The 15,471-nt window shown below is 41.8% G+C and overlaps 1 protein-coding gene across 8 annotated transcripts in view; it reads left to right on the top strand.

Moving 5' to 3' along the window:
• The window catches only part of usp36 (ubiquitin specific peptidase 36), a 188,759-nt gene that overhangs the window by 142,071 nt on the left and 31,217 nt on the right, over positions 1-15,471 (top strand). For 7 of the 8 annotated variants that reach the window (XR_009650846.1, XM_060901465.1, XM_060901467.1 and 4 more), the window contains exons 16-18: positions 799-1,461; positions 1,566-1,744; positions 11,962-12,147. Coding sequence is in view for 7 of the 8 variants with exons in the window: in XM_060901465.1 (XP_060757448.1) it covers positions 799-1,461; positions 1,566-1,744; positions 11,962-12,147 (1,028 nt within the window). In the remaining variant the exon portion in view is untranslated. The remainder of the gene's footprint in view (positions 1-798; positions 1,462-1,565; positions 1,745-11,961; positions 12,148-15,471) is intronic. The other variant, XM_060901468.1, reaches the window with a different exon arrangement.

Genomic DNA, 15,471 nt, shown 5'->3' with positions numbered 1-15,471 from the left:
AGTGGGCAGCCATGCTAACTGGATCAGTGTTATGGATTAGACATGAAATTCACAGTGTAGTCCATTCTAAGGTTATCATGCCCATGCACTACTTGCATAGTTGAACTTCATTTATAGTAGTAGTTAAAAACAAAACAAACAAGAATCTATAAAATGACTGTTGCATTGTGGGATCACAGAGTTACCTCTGATGCATGACTGGAAATTTGGCCCAGTTACTATATTTTGATGTAGTGGAAATATTTGAGCTAATGTACTGCTTACTATGTTCTGTTTGTGTGCAGTTTAGTATGATTAATACACATAGTATGTTTATCTAAACGCAGGCCGCAGCCATAATTTATAGATGAGCTCCGTTTCACTGGTTGCCACTGCCATTTGTTTTTTCGCATTCAGAGTAATAATACCACAGAGAATCCCAGTTAACCACAGTTAATGTGTTGAGTTATAATGAGCTGCTTTTCACCACTTTATTTTGGAACAACCCTGGAATGGTTGTTGTAAGCGTTCTTCGTACAGTCCCCTGTATAGTCTACATTTATGTGTACATGGTCTCTCAAAAAATTTTTTTTCTTCTGTATTCTTTTATTTACCTCAGTTGCTGTTTGAAACCAATTTGATCAAAGCTCCTCTATCACACACTGATGTTTGGATAAAATATATACAGATGCAATGTTGTATCCCAATGTAGCTAGATTTCATGTCTATAGTATGTTAGGTTTTTTTTTTTCGGTGAAACATTTGATGAACGTGATGCTTTTTCTCACCATGTTATTGTGGTTATTTATCTTCTCCCAGGATTTCACTCCATTCTACCAAGCAGCCTCAGTATGTACCTCATCTCTTTAAAAATGCAAGCCTGGTTAAGGAACCCTTGTTCTCCTCTTCCTCCTCCTCCTCCTTGACGAATCCCACACTTTCTTCACCAGTTAGCAGGCTTCACCCCTGCCCTGCTAGCAACTGCAGACCAATCCAAAGCCAGAAAACAACCAAATCAGTTACAGCATTTGCAGATGGACTCGCAAGTCCAACGTTAAAGAGGAAGAAGAAGAAAAAGAAGTGGCGCCATTCTGAAATGGAAAACCCCACTGCTGAGCTTCCTGCCAAAACGGAGCAGGACATGCCTGAGCTCATAGCCGAAATGAGAGATGTAAAGTGCAAGAAAAGGAAAAGAGAGGAGGAGCCAAACAGCATAAAGGTTCAGAGAGAAGACGTGCCATCAGGTCAGGATGAAGACTGGTGCCTTGGAGAGATGTGGAGAATAAACCCAGATGCAAGTTCAGAAAAGCCAAAACAGCAATCACAGCTGACCACAGAGCAAAAACTGTCTCTGACCCAAAAACAAATTCAGCTAATGTTGTGTGAGACTCCACAGAACCATCATGACTCCACGATTAAAACGAAAAAGAAGAAGCACAAAGAGAAGTTGAAGGAGAACATCAAGCATGAGACTTCCGAAAGGTTGGTGGTTTTCAGTACTTTCAGTACAGCAATTCCGAACTCATTTATTTCCTTAACCAACGTAATACATTTGCTTGATACAACAATTTTTTGCTCCTTTATAGAAAGACTGAGATGATGCATATAGACACCGAGTCGCTAGATTTGAGTGTCTCAAAGAAAAAAGCTAAGAAGAGGAAAAGAGAAGCACACCAGAGAGAGGCTCATGGGGACAATGCTGCAGATGAGCCACTTGGTCAGACCGACCATGTGGTGCTGGAGAAGACCTGGAAACCCAGCATAGGTACCGATGGCAGCTTTATATACAGCTCCCACAAATATAGCACTGTGTCTGCATTCACTTGTTTTTATGTGAACTTGTGGAATATAAAGGCATTAGTGCTTTTTTATTTATTTATTTTTTAATTAAAGTATTGATATGCAGTTAAAGTAAGCCTCAGGGGTGACAATTTCTATATCCCTTGTCTGTAATGCCAAGTACCTCTTAATGCAGAGCCAAAAGTCCAGAAGGTGGAGTCTGACCTGATCAAACTCCTCCTGTCTGGGTGGAGTTAAACCAAAAAGTCCAGAGGGTGGTGACAACTGTGGGTTCCACTGTCAATAAAAGTGTTCATCAGTGTGCTGTACTGTGTCTCAAGGGTTAGGGTTATAGGAGGAGTTGGATCAGGACCAGCTCTATCCTGGACTTGTGCTTCTGCAATAAGAACCATCTCCTCTCATGTAGGTGTGCAAATCATAGTGTCTACATGAGCATTTGGGTATGATGAGTCAGATTGGGGGAGGATTTATTATAGTCACTGATTTAGCTACTAGTTATCGTCGTCTTTCTTTTATTAAAACATAAACATAGTAGTTTATCAGCTAGATGTCGTTATTGGCATTAATTGGCACTGTTTCCCGGTCTCAGTAGCTTATACAGGCCAGCACTGTGTCCCAGGAGAAATAGACAAGAACATATTTCTTCTGGAAAATGTGCCACAAATCCATTAGTTTCATTTGTCTTTGCCTAAAGAATTGATTGGTTTCATGTTGCCAAAGAATAATCATGATTTAAAAACTATGCCTTATAGACTGGGCAGATACAGAGAGACAAGGTAAACAAACTAATTGCACCCCTCAAAGAGCATTAGTCCGTTTTCCCTGATAGCTCCGGGATGAATGATGCTATCGTGAAGGTTGGCAAATGTCAGGAAGAGGTGATGGCAATTTGTTTGTACTTTATACATGGTTATGGCACTAGAGAAAACAACCTGCATTGTCTTGTTAGGTTATCTGAATAGGGTTTTACTGATACAAATTTGAATAAACCTTTGTTCATTCCTAAAACTAATAATTTTATTACTTATTAGTAATGTCGAGTAAATAGTTAAAATCTCACAGTATGCCTAATTTTTCTTTTTCTTTTTTTTTAACATGGAAAGGGACAAGACCTCTGATAATTGTTTGAAGTGGAAATGTCCGATTAAATTAAGGGTGCATCTACTAAATACAGTGGTGCTTGAAAGTTTGTGAACCCTTTAGAATTTTCTATATTTCTGCATAAATATGACCTAAAACATCAGATTTTCACACAAGTCCTAAAAGTAGATAAAGAGAACCTAGTTAAACAAATGAGACAAAAATATTATACTTGGTCATTTATTTATTGAGGAAAATGATCCAATATTACACACCTGTGAGTGGCAAAAGTATGTGAACCTTTTGCTTTCAGTATCTGGTGTGACCCCCTTGTGCAGCAATAACTGCAACTAAACGTTTCCGGTAACTGTCGATCAGTCCTGCACACTGGCTTGGAGGAATTTTAGCCCATTCCTCCATACAGAACAGCTTCAACTCTGGGATGTTGGTGGGTTTCCTCACATGAACTGCTCGCTTCAAGTCCTTCCACAACATTTCGATTGGATTAAGATCAAGACTTTGACTTGGCCATTCCAAAACAATAACTTTTTATTCTTCTTTAACCATTCTTTGGTAGAACGACTTGTGCTTAGGGTCGTTGTCTTGCTGCATGACCCACCTTCTCTTGAGATTCAGTTCATGGACAGATGTCCTGACATTTTCCTTTAGAATTCACTGGTATAATTCAGAATTCATTGTTCCATCAATGATGGCAAGCCGTCCTGGTCCAGATGCAGCAAAACGGGCCCAAACCATGATGCTGCTACCACCACCATGTTTCACAGATGGGATAAGGTTCTTATGCTGGAATGCAGTGTTTTTCCTTTCTCCAAACATAACGCTTCTCATTTAAACCAAAAAGTTCTATTTTGGTCTCATCCGTCCACAAAACATTTTTCCAATAGCCTTCTGGCTTGTCCATGTGATCTTTAGCAAACTACAGACAAGGAACAATGTTCTTTTTGGAGAGCAGTGGCTTTCTCCTTGCAACCCTGCCATGCACACCATTGTTGTTCACTGTTTTCTTGATGGTGGACTCTTAACATTAGCCAGTATGAGAGAGGCCTTCAGTTGCTTAGAAGTTACCCTGAGGTCCTGTGTGACCTCGCCCACTATTACACGCCTTGCTCTTGGAGTGATCTTTGTTGGTCGGCCACTCCTGGGGAGGGTAAGAATGGTCTTGAATTTCCTCCATTTGTACACATTCTGTCTGACTGTGGATTGGTGGAGTCCAAACTCTTTAGAGATGGTTTTGTAACCTTTTCCAGCCTGATGAGCATAAACAACGCTTTTTCTGAGATCCTCAGAAATCTCCTTTGTTCGTGCCATGATACACTTCCACAAACATGTGTTGTGAAGATCAGACTTTGATAGATCCCTGTTCTTTAAATAAAACAGGGTGCCCACTCACACCTGACTTGTCATCCCATTGATTGAAAACACCTGACACTAATTTCACCTTCAAAGTAACCGCTAATCCTAGAGGTTGACATGGTTTTGCCACTCACAGATATGTAATATTGGATCATTTTTCTCAATAAATAAATGACCAAGTATAATATTTGTCTCATTTGTTTAACTGTTTTTTTTTTTTCCCAGCTACTTTTTGGACTTGTGTGAAAATCTGATGATGATTTAGGTCAATGGTCCCCAATTATTTTTCCCCAAGGGCCAAATTATGTAAAGCAAGTGAGGCCGAGGGCCAACAAATCCACCCCCCCCCCACCCCCCCACCCCCAAAAAAAAGTATACAGCGGGTTCAAAAAATAACAGTATTTATTATTACTCTTAATATTGTACAAATTTGGATAATGCAACTTCCTCCCACTTTAAACATCATCAGCTGCCACACATGAAAGTGCCAAGGGTGAGCAGAGGCAAACTGTGGACAATTAAACCAGAGAGAGCAAGAGAGATAGAGTGCAAAAAAACTAAAAACAAATGTGTTCAAACTGCTCTCCACACAACAGTATCAGCCACATCAGTCACTGAAAAGAGAGAGAAGGGAGGGGGCGGTCAAATGAGACAAGATATCAATATTTCTATGTGAGCTGTGTGTGAATTGATTCACTCACCAATCAGTGGGAGAAATGACAGTCACTGGACAAGGCCATCTTCCTGAAGTCAGGTGTGTATCCAGTTGTAGCAATCTTCAAAACACTGGCCAAGGTGTGTACCCGAAACTTTGTTTCTTGCTTGGTTTTTTAGACAGTTCATTGCAGAAAAAGGAGGATATACACACACACACACACACACACATATGGAGGGGAATATTGTTAGAAGGAGCATGGCAACTGATCTGGTGTTTTTGAATCGATCTTGGTCAACAATGATCCAAAATGCAGTCAACCCTGTTTCCTTGTGTTGTGCTTTAAAGTGCTGATGACATGAACATGACTCTATGCAATTTCTTAAATAAACTATACAACATGGCAAACATGTTAGATTTCTGTTATAATTACGTGAAAAGAAGCTGTTGTTACGTGAATATCCAACTTTTAATTGCACAGCGCAAGAAAACTGGGTCCGTGGCTCGCGGCCATGCTGTGACGTCAGCGGAAGAACACGCTGCGGTTCACTGGCTGTTCTACTCAATGGAAATGGCGCATGAAAACGCCAGTGAACTCTCTAGTGCTAGCTCTTCAATAACCAAATACTGGTACTTTAAGCAGTGATCATGATGGCATGATTTTATCTGATTTTAAATAAATGAGATTGATAATAATGTGAATGTTCACAACTAGTACATACAAACTCTGCAGCTTCTGATTCAGCAGCTGCGTCATACTCCGCAAAAACATCAGCAAGAACCTACAATATAAATGTAAATGCAGTACACTAAGCTCAAATGATTTTGGAAAGTCTAATTTCTAAATTTTTTTCTACATATTCTTGAAGTCGGTCATCGGGGTACTTGCTACCGTTCCCTAACAACGTATGGCAAAGGGTAAAGTGTAGTGTTGCTACGAGTACTTGCTAAAGCTTCCGGTGGAAGATCCTCGATGTGCTGATAAGACGTACAGTTCTATATAACACACAAGTGTCATGATAATCACAAAACAGATGCAAACTGTTAAAATACCTAATTTTCAAGCAATCATGTATTGATCTCTTCCGAATAGAATCTATGATAGCCTACCCTCTTTTCCCTTTGCCTCTCGTTGCTAGGTGGCAGTTACATGAAAGCTGCAAGCTTTCACAAGCAAATACATGACTGATATCACGCCGACTTTATGATTACATTTATGATTATCATGAATGTGTACTCTATGATGTGTACTCTGAGCGCTCTGGAGAGAGTCACTTCCAAGATGGCTGCGCAGACCGCATGGTTACTATTTTTAGCATCATGTCGGAGCACTCTATAGCTCTACGTACCTTTATCTTATGTCGTTTCTCAACACATGTTCTGACAGGAGGACTGTCTTTGGAGGAGTCGCCTTGTCCCAGGTGACTGCTGGATCCGGCATAGCTACTAGTAGACCCCCTCCGGAATACTGTAGGCACTGCTGATGGTAGCGGCACATGTTTGTGCTGAACTGAACACCCAAGAGATTCCTTTAAGCTGGGAAGGGTGCCAAAACAATCCAAATCGAAATGTTCAGAGCACAGGACGGATGTTGGTGAGGGCTCCCACTTGTCACGAGTGCGCCTGACTTGCTTCACCCACTTCGCATGCAGGTCGGGATCTCTGGGAAACTTGAATAAACTTACCCCATCCTTGTGGGTTTTGGAGCAAAAGCTGGCAACACAACGCGAAGGCATAATATATATATATATATATATATATATATAATATATATATATATATATATATATATATATATATATACACTAAGTAACTTTAAAAACGCACAATGGAATTCAACACGATATCACTTTAGATCCATGCATATATTTGAAATTTGATATTGTATGTAATGCACACAGATCTTGAAACATCGATAAAGGACATTTATTGTCAAACTCAAGAATTAAGTCACAATAAAAAAAATTCAAAGTGACAGTTGGTCCATGTTCGGACCGTCATGCTGGAGATTCTGGGTCTGTGTCGTCCAGGGGTCTCAGCAGCAGTGACTGAGGGTGTCAGGAATCTGTCACGGAGGTGAGCTAGTGCTGCTGATGATCACCATCACGGAGGTGCTGCTGATGTGCTGATCCTGAACTGGCGTCGTGACTCGAGGCTGACCAGGGCGTGGACGATCCCTGGTGCTCCCTGTCTGTCTGTAACGCTGACTCAAACGGGAAATGGTTGAATGATGAACACCGAAGTGCCGGGCGACCTCTGTCTGTGTACTTCCGGCACGCAACATCCCGATGGCCTGTTCACGTTGATTTTGGCTTAGGCGTGGCATCTTCAATAATGACAATTTTCCCATCATTTCCCCTGGGTATTTATAGGCAAGATTGTGTGTGTACAGTGTATGCAAAATTTGTTTGAAAATTTAAGCCTGTCCATGTCATTGACTACCTGAGTCATATTGTACGTTATTGAGTACAACTCCCTTAAATTCTGATTTGAGCACAGATTTGGAACTTATTCGGGCGGAACGAAGTTATTTTTCCATTGTGATATATTTCTTTTCTTCTTGAGATAAACTCAGCATGAATTCAGCAAGTTTTATCAATGTGCGTTTTTAAAGTTACTTAGTGTATATATCTCATCTCATCTCGTTATCTCTAGCCGCTTTATCCTTCTACAGGGTCGCAGGCAAGCTGGAGCCTATCCCAGCTGACTACGGGCGAAAGGCGGGGTACACCCTGGACAAGTCGCCAGGTCATCACAGGGCTGACACATAGACACAGACAACCATTCACACTCACATTCACACCTACGGTCAATTTAGAGTCACCAGTTAACCTAACCTGCATGTCTTTGGACTGTGGGGGAAACCGGAGCACCCGGAGGAAACCCACGCGGACACGGGGAGAACATGCAAACTCTGCACAGAAAGGCCCTCGCCGGCCCCGGGGCTCGAACCCGGACCTTCTTGCTGTGAGGCGACAGCGCTAACCACTACACCACCCTGCTGCCATATATATATATATATATATATATATATATATATATATATATAAAAATAAATGTATAATAAAAATACTAATAATGATAAACTGAACACCTGCCGCATCAACAACATACTGGTAAGTTAGGAGGAAGGTTCTTTCGCTGACGTCATATAGCTCTTCCTCCTCTTTCGTCTCCTGGGTGCTGCAGCCCCGTCAAATAGCTGCGTTTTTTATCATAACTTGTAAAATAGGCGCCTTCGTGAATTAATATATGGATCATCGGGAATTACTTTTTATGTTATAAAACATCGCCAAAGATGTCAAAAACGTGTCATCAGCACTTTAAGCACATCAGATGTTTTCATTTCCAAGACCTCCATCTGAAGCATTGGTTCATCTACAGAAGGCAGCAGCTTTTTGGCCTCTGATGTCCACTGGCCATCAGGTGACACAGAACGATTGTCTCAGAAAGAGAAGGATGTCACGTGACAGTTTATGGCAGTTTTCAAATCGTTCCTTGAAGTTTTCTGCCAAATTGATCACAAAATGCGTCATTGCTGGATTCTCCTGCATATCGTTCTTCTCACAGTGCTGCCGCAAATGAGGAAAATGCAACTTTCTCCCGCGAATGTCTCTCCAAAAGGCTCAGCTTTGCCTGGAATGTTTCTAAAGCCTTGTATATGTCTGCAACAGTGTGATTCTTGCCTTGTAATTGAAGGTTAAGGTGATTCAGATGAGACATGATGTCACTCAAAAAATAAAAAAATTAAATAAAAAAAAACATGCCATCGCCTTCTTGTCACTTAAAAACACCTGGAATTCGTGTTCTTTTTGGCTCTTCAGGCTGGAGAGAAAGGAGACATGCTCATTGTGCAGGTCACACACCCGCTCCAACACACAGCCTTTGCTAAGCCAGCGAACATCGTTATGTAGCAGAAGGTCTGTGTGTTCCGCTGACATTTCCTCCAACAATGCTCTGAAAATGCGGTGTTGCAGTCTTGAATTCTCCCGAGCAAAATTTACCAGTCTTGTCACCGAATCCATGATCTTTCATTTCCTTGTCAAGTTTAGCGCACAGCACTGATTGGTGAATAATACAATGAAATGTCAAAAGCCCTGGGTTAATTGAGGAAAGCCTGCTCACCAAGCCCTTGCGATGTCCCACCATAGATGGGGCTCCATTGGTAACGACAGCGACGACTTTGTTCACATCCAAGCCAGTCTTCACAAAGAACTGTGTCAGCTCATCAAATAGGATCTCCCCAGTTGTGCGCCCAGGCAGAGGTAGCAAACAAAGTAGCTCTTCCCGAAATGTATTTCCATCAAAAAAATCTGATGAACACAGATAGCTGTTCCATATCGGTTCAGTCACAAGAAGTCTATTGCCAGTGACATGGCCTCTGTTTTAATCAGATCAGTGTTTAGTCTGGATGAACAATCCTTGGCTAAAACTTCCACTCTTCTTGTTGTGGTGTTGGCCGACAATGGCACCTGCTTTAGTAGCTCCACAATATTTTGCTTGTTTTTCTCGTCGTGACATAAAACCTCTTCAACCATATCAACTGCACACTGTTTTACCAATACAATATGAGTGAGCATCAGTGAAGGGTTTCTTTGCTCTCCCAAGATTCCAGGAAACACGTAAAGAGGCTGTGCTAGCCCTTTGTTGTGCTTCGGTAGATTTCTCCATGATAAAACAGAGTGCCTGAATGAGGAATGCATGTTGGCTATTTTTTGTCTGCGGTTATCTGAGTTTTCAGGATAATTCGAATTAAAACTAGCGGCATGCATAGTAGTGAAGTGCCTCTTGATATTGTCAGCCTTGCTACAGTCTGCATGCATATCAGGCATGTTGGCTTAGCATTTGGATGCTCAGGTAAAATAAAACAAAACTGATCCATCCAGTTGGGTTTAAGCTGACGATTTTTGCTATCAACTTTTACGTTTTTTTTGTACTTGCCATGGTCTGTTGTCACGACTGTCATAAGCTTAGATAAGATTTCACTCACTCTTGATGACTAGCGGAGATGTCTCCCACTTAAGTGGGGAGATCGCTAATCATGCATGGCCATAGATGGCGCTGTTTACCTTTGTTCAGATATGACGTGGCGGGCCAAAAATTTGCCGTGCCCGGGCCGGATCTGGCCCATGGGCCGCCATTTGGGGACCACTGATTTAGGTCATATTTATGCAGAAATATAGAAAATTGTAAAGGGTTCACAAACTTTCAAACACCACTGTACACTGCAACCCCGCTATAACGAACTTGTTGGGGGATGTCCAAATAGTTTGTTATACCTAAAAGTTCATAATACTGAAATAGACCCACTTCTCACACCAAACACTCATGTTATATGTGAAAATTTAGGCACAGTCTCATCATAAATTTCACCTTCTAATTCACCATCATTTTATTGACCGAATTAAAGGATCACAAACTGAGCTGCTGATTTCTTTGTCTGTTATGGAAATGATGGTGGTTTAATGGTGTATCGTTGTCAATGTCCACCCACTGACTTGCTATGCTTTCTAAGGTGGTGTTTACATTAGACCGTATCCGTCTTGTTTTCGTCGCGGATGCATTGTCCGTTCACATTAAAACGCCGGGAAACGACTCCACAGGCGGAACAACTTGAATCCGCCAGGGCCCACGTATTCAACCCAGTTCATATCTGATCTGGTGCTGTGTAAACATTGAGATACGAGGAAACGCAGTGCTGAGCTCTAGCTGACGTCGTCATTGGACAACGTCACTGTGACATCCACCTTCCTGATTCGCTGGCGTTGTTCATGCCACGTTGGTCATGTGAAGCGACTGCTGAAAAACGGCGCGGACTTCACTTCCTGCTATTGTTTCCGCCTTGTATCACCTTTTTGTTTTTCATTAAAGAGTATAAAAGTATGAATATAATGCTTTGCTTTGTCATTCTTAATGTTGTTCATGGTAAGATGCAAATACTGCCCATTGTGTAGTTATGATTGTCTTTAGGCTTGCCATCCTTCCACTTGCAAGTGGTGAGTGACTTGCGCATGCCCGATATGCACTGGGATCACACACACGGCGGCTCAGTCCCGAATCACTGCTCGTGCGCTTCACTCGCGCGCTCTGTGAGCTGCGCAGGGCTGGAGTGCGCACCCTCCAGAGGGCACTCGCTGTTCAGGCTGAGGAGGAAGCGCTGAGCCGCACTGACACATTTCAACTTGCGTGCCGTCTAATTAGTCATGTGATTAGCGTATCCGTGTATTGGCGTTGCTGTGTGCACGCGAATCGTGTATTGGCGTTGCTGTGTGCACGCGAATCGTTTTAAAAACGTTAATCTGATGATCCGCTGATACGGTCTAATGTAAACACCACCTAAATCTTCACCATTCATTCACGTGTTGCAAATCGCTGATGTCATTTGTTTCACCATGGGGCTGGACGGGGAGGGTATAAAAACACCACCAGTACACTTTAACTAGGTGTTAATTTTAGCAGTTATTTTGTCCTTTTATCGATCCTTTGATCACCGTTGTTGATAATTGTTGGCAATCAACGCCTAAGTGAGGCTTGTTAAGCCTTTGTTTTATGGCGTTAACACACACACGTAATACCAACTTGATTACTTATTGTTTGTTTCTGGTGGGAAGAGGAATGCATGGCTCAGTGTGTCGTGTAAGCAGGCGAATGATAGCTGTAATTGCAAGAAGAGTGTTTATTTACAGACAGGCAGGTAAACAGTTCAAAAACGTAAGGCAAAGGCAGGGTCGTGAAACAGGCAGTGGTCAAGTAAGGGACAAACAGAATGGCGGAGGCAAAGACGAAGTCAAAACCAGAAAAGCGAAACACAGATACAAGGCTTTGTAACGCGAGACACCAGGTACAGCATGTATGCTTGGCCATGATAGCACTTTACTCAGGAACAAGTGCATAGTAATTAGCCCTAATAGGGCTTTTTTTTTTAAATAAAGGATTCCAACATGTCATTATAGGCGGGGGACACAAACTTAGTTTGTTAAATGCAAAAGTTCACAGTAAGAGTTTGTTATAGTGGGGTTGCAGTGTACTTGTACTATTTTCATATACTAATGCTATTTATCTTACTGTCTCAGCTGCAGTGGTGGTGTGGGACAGCCAGGTTCAGGATGGTTATAAGTGCAGTAGAGACGCTGCTGATTCAGAGCAGGCATCTGGGAGAGAGTCTTGTCTTGCTGCCGCAGCCTGGGATGGCAAGAAGCATTCTAGTGTAGTTAAAGAACTGCTTAAAAACGCCACTGATAAAGCATACGGAACTGAAGGTGAGCTCAAACTAGTACTCCTACATGCACATTTTTCTTTTTTTTAAACCTTCTTACTTTTTTTAAAAGCAGGGTTTTTCCCTCCCTCAAATCCTTCACTCGAGAAGTGATGGGAATCTAGTGTGTGAATTCACATGAAAATTTCAAACACAATGATATAGACTCAGAAATTAAGCAAATGCAACTGCTTACTCTTGGCCCAGATATGCTGTCCACCTCACTGCACTTGTTTATGAGCACGTTGCTCATTAAGTTTCTGATTTAGAACACTGAATGAAAAGCACATGTATTCCTGCAGCAAAAATCCAGACAGTGTTTTTATTTGCAGTGATGAATCAAATGAAACAATTTACTCATGTTGTTTCATAAGAGTGTTACTTTCAGCTGACTTTTTGTAATATTTTTAATAGCTATAGATACATTGAACTTACGTTTGTGAGAGAATTGTCTCATCGAATTTCAAGTCTTCTGTTAAAATTTCTAAATATTTACTCTTCTGTATTAAACACTACGTTACGGTGAAGGCTGGTTGAAGAAAAAAGCTTGACCTAGGCTACATTAGTTACTTTTAAGCATGTACTCATTCACCCAATTCACAATTTGATTCACGAGATTTATATTAAAAAAATAAATTTTATTACCAAAAAATGCAACATTTATTTTCGTGTTCTTTATCAACTTAAATATTAATTTTGTTAAATTTAAAAACGGGGAACAACCCCTTTTGTTTCATTTTCTTAATAACCAACAATATATACATATTTGGAAAGGTTGGAGTGAAATGTAGCCTATTAACTAAAAAAAAAATCCTTTTACAAATGAAAACCATTAATAACAAATAGACCTTTTCTTAATAAACATTTATGGACATTTGTACTACCTCTGCTTGCTTCTCTTTTCTTGAGCTTGTGGCACTCTAAACAAAGTTCAGATGTCTTGTTAAATCTGTTTGTATGGTCAAGCACAACAGCTCTTTCCCACCATTTTTCCTTTTTGTTGTTATTGCGCCCTCTGCTGACTAAACAATGCAGTTATAGCGAGGAAACACGAAGCTTACACAGCCTGATGATTCATTCAATTGTGATTTCATTTTTCATTTAATCAATTCAAAATCTCATTCATATCGCAGTTTTTCACACAATATCTTTACATGGCTAGTTATTTTACAGTATTTGTGATGTGTTTAACAATTCTGGTGTTAATTTGTTGATTGATGCTGTATATTTTGTTAATGCCCATGACATTATGGACATCACAGGGGATCATGACTTAAATATCACTCCAAAATAAATAATACCAGTTGCATTTTGCTGTTTGCTTCTGCAAACTCCTAAAACAGCTAAAAATTGGCGAGCATGAAAATAAGCTCATGTTCAACATCATATAAAGGAGAAATTTAACATGGGAGTAATGGAGACAGCAGAAGCAGAACTGTAATTTCCAGAACGCAACGCCGCTATACGACGCAGCTACACTGAGTTAGGGGGCGTGGCCGACAACCAACTTGGCTCGGCTAGTTGGTTATTAGATATCCAGCATGACAGTGTTGATGACTGTATTAGCATGGAAGGTGAAGCTTTAAGTCAAGTCAAGTTTATTTGTATAGCGCTTTTAACAATAAACATTGTCGCAAAGCAGCAGCTTTACAGAATTTGAACGACTTAAAATATGAGCTAATTTTATCCCCAACGAGCACGCTTGTGGCGACGGTGGCAAGGAAAAACTCCCTCAGACGACATGAGGAAGAAACCTCGAGAGGAACCAGACTCAAAAGGGAACCCATCCGGGCGACAACGGACAACATGACTATAACATTAACAGTCCTAACAAAGTCAGCTTCGTTGATGCTATAAACCCCCACCAACGGAAACTCGAGTGCAAAACCGTTCACGACAACCGCAGTCCCAAAGTCAGCAAGTCAACTGCAGTCCCCAGCCACAAAAACACCACTGTAAGAGTCCAGAGCGTCCTCCAGGCGCGACCCCCAACTGTCCACATGGGACTGCCCTCCACAGGAGCGATGTGATGAGACTCCAACCAGACAAAGGGCACCAGGATGGACCAGGCAGGTCCGAGGAGCAGAAGAGGCCAGCATCTCAATCCCAGGACCGGCGTGTAACTCAGAGGGACAGATTTGGGGGGAGGAGAAGAGAGAGAAAACACAGGTTGTTAGGTATGCCCAATGTCACCTGAATAAGTAGGAACAGTATACATATTGCACCGAGTACAAGCAGGGACTCCGGCAACTAACTATGACAGCATAACTAAAAGGGGAGAGCCAGAAGGTAACACAGGCATGAGGGAGCCCCAGGACATAAAGCAGCCAGCCACTACACCGTCAACAAATTCGATTGAGCAAGTGAGTGGGGACTGACAGCATCCATACATCCCAGTTTACCAAAACATACTATGTCTGACCACAAGCTTTAGACCACAATCTTTTTGAGCAGAGTGTACAGATGAGGTGAGAGAGCAGGGCAGATTGTCTGTCTGATGTGCTGCTGCATCTGATACTTTAGGCAGAGATGAAGCAAGGGAAAGCTCTTGAAATAATAATAATAATTTAAATGTATATAGTGCCTTTCTCAAAGCCCAGGGTCACTTTACAATTATAGGGAATAAAAAAAAAAAAAGTCCACCAAATAGAGGCCAGGATGTCATTCCAATGGTGTAGCAGCCACAGTCCCACCAAAAGGCGCACGAAAACAAGTCCCACACCGCCAGCACAGCTGCCGCGACGCTGCTAGCAACATCACTCGGAACACCATGCCATGGATCCACAAAGCGAGCACAGAAGCACCGCCGTGCAGAGCGCCGGTACGTCCCAAACCGCCTGCACAGCCGTCGCGACGCCACCAAGCAACATCACTCGGGACATCACGCCAAGCACTAAAGCACACAGAGCGCTTGACAACCACAATGTTAAAATGAGCAACGAGCTCACTGCAGTCCATAGCTAGGAGCACAGGCATCACCCACAGTGAACCAAGGCCTGAAGGGAACCGACGCCCAAAACTGGGTCCAGAGCTACACCACAACCGGCGGACAAAAACACTCGAACAAAAACAAACCTCAAACTACACACACACACACACACATGCGCGCGCACAAAAAAAAACAAAACATATAAGTCAGTGCCATTTATGGTGGATTTTTCCTTTAATATCTAATAAATGTATGGGGAATAAGTCTTGTAGAAACATGCCCACCATCACAGCATGGCTGACGCCCAAAATAGTGCATGATGCGACAAATAAGAGATTTTATACCTTTAGCATCAAGTTAGAGCGAAGATGAGAAGCCATGGGATAAGTTGTTTTACTG

The sequence above is a fragment of the Neoarius graeffei genome, chromosome 20, assembly GCF_027579695.1.
Source record: "Neoarius graeffei isolate fNeoGra1 chromosome 20, fNeoGra1.pri, whole genome shotgun sequence".
Lineage (NCBI taxonomy): Eukaryota > Metazoa > Chordata > Actinopteri > Siluriformes > Ariidae > Neoarius > Neoarius graeffei.
This window is presented reverse-complemented; position numbering and strand designations above follow the sequence as displayed.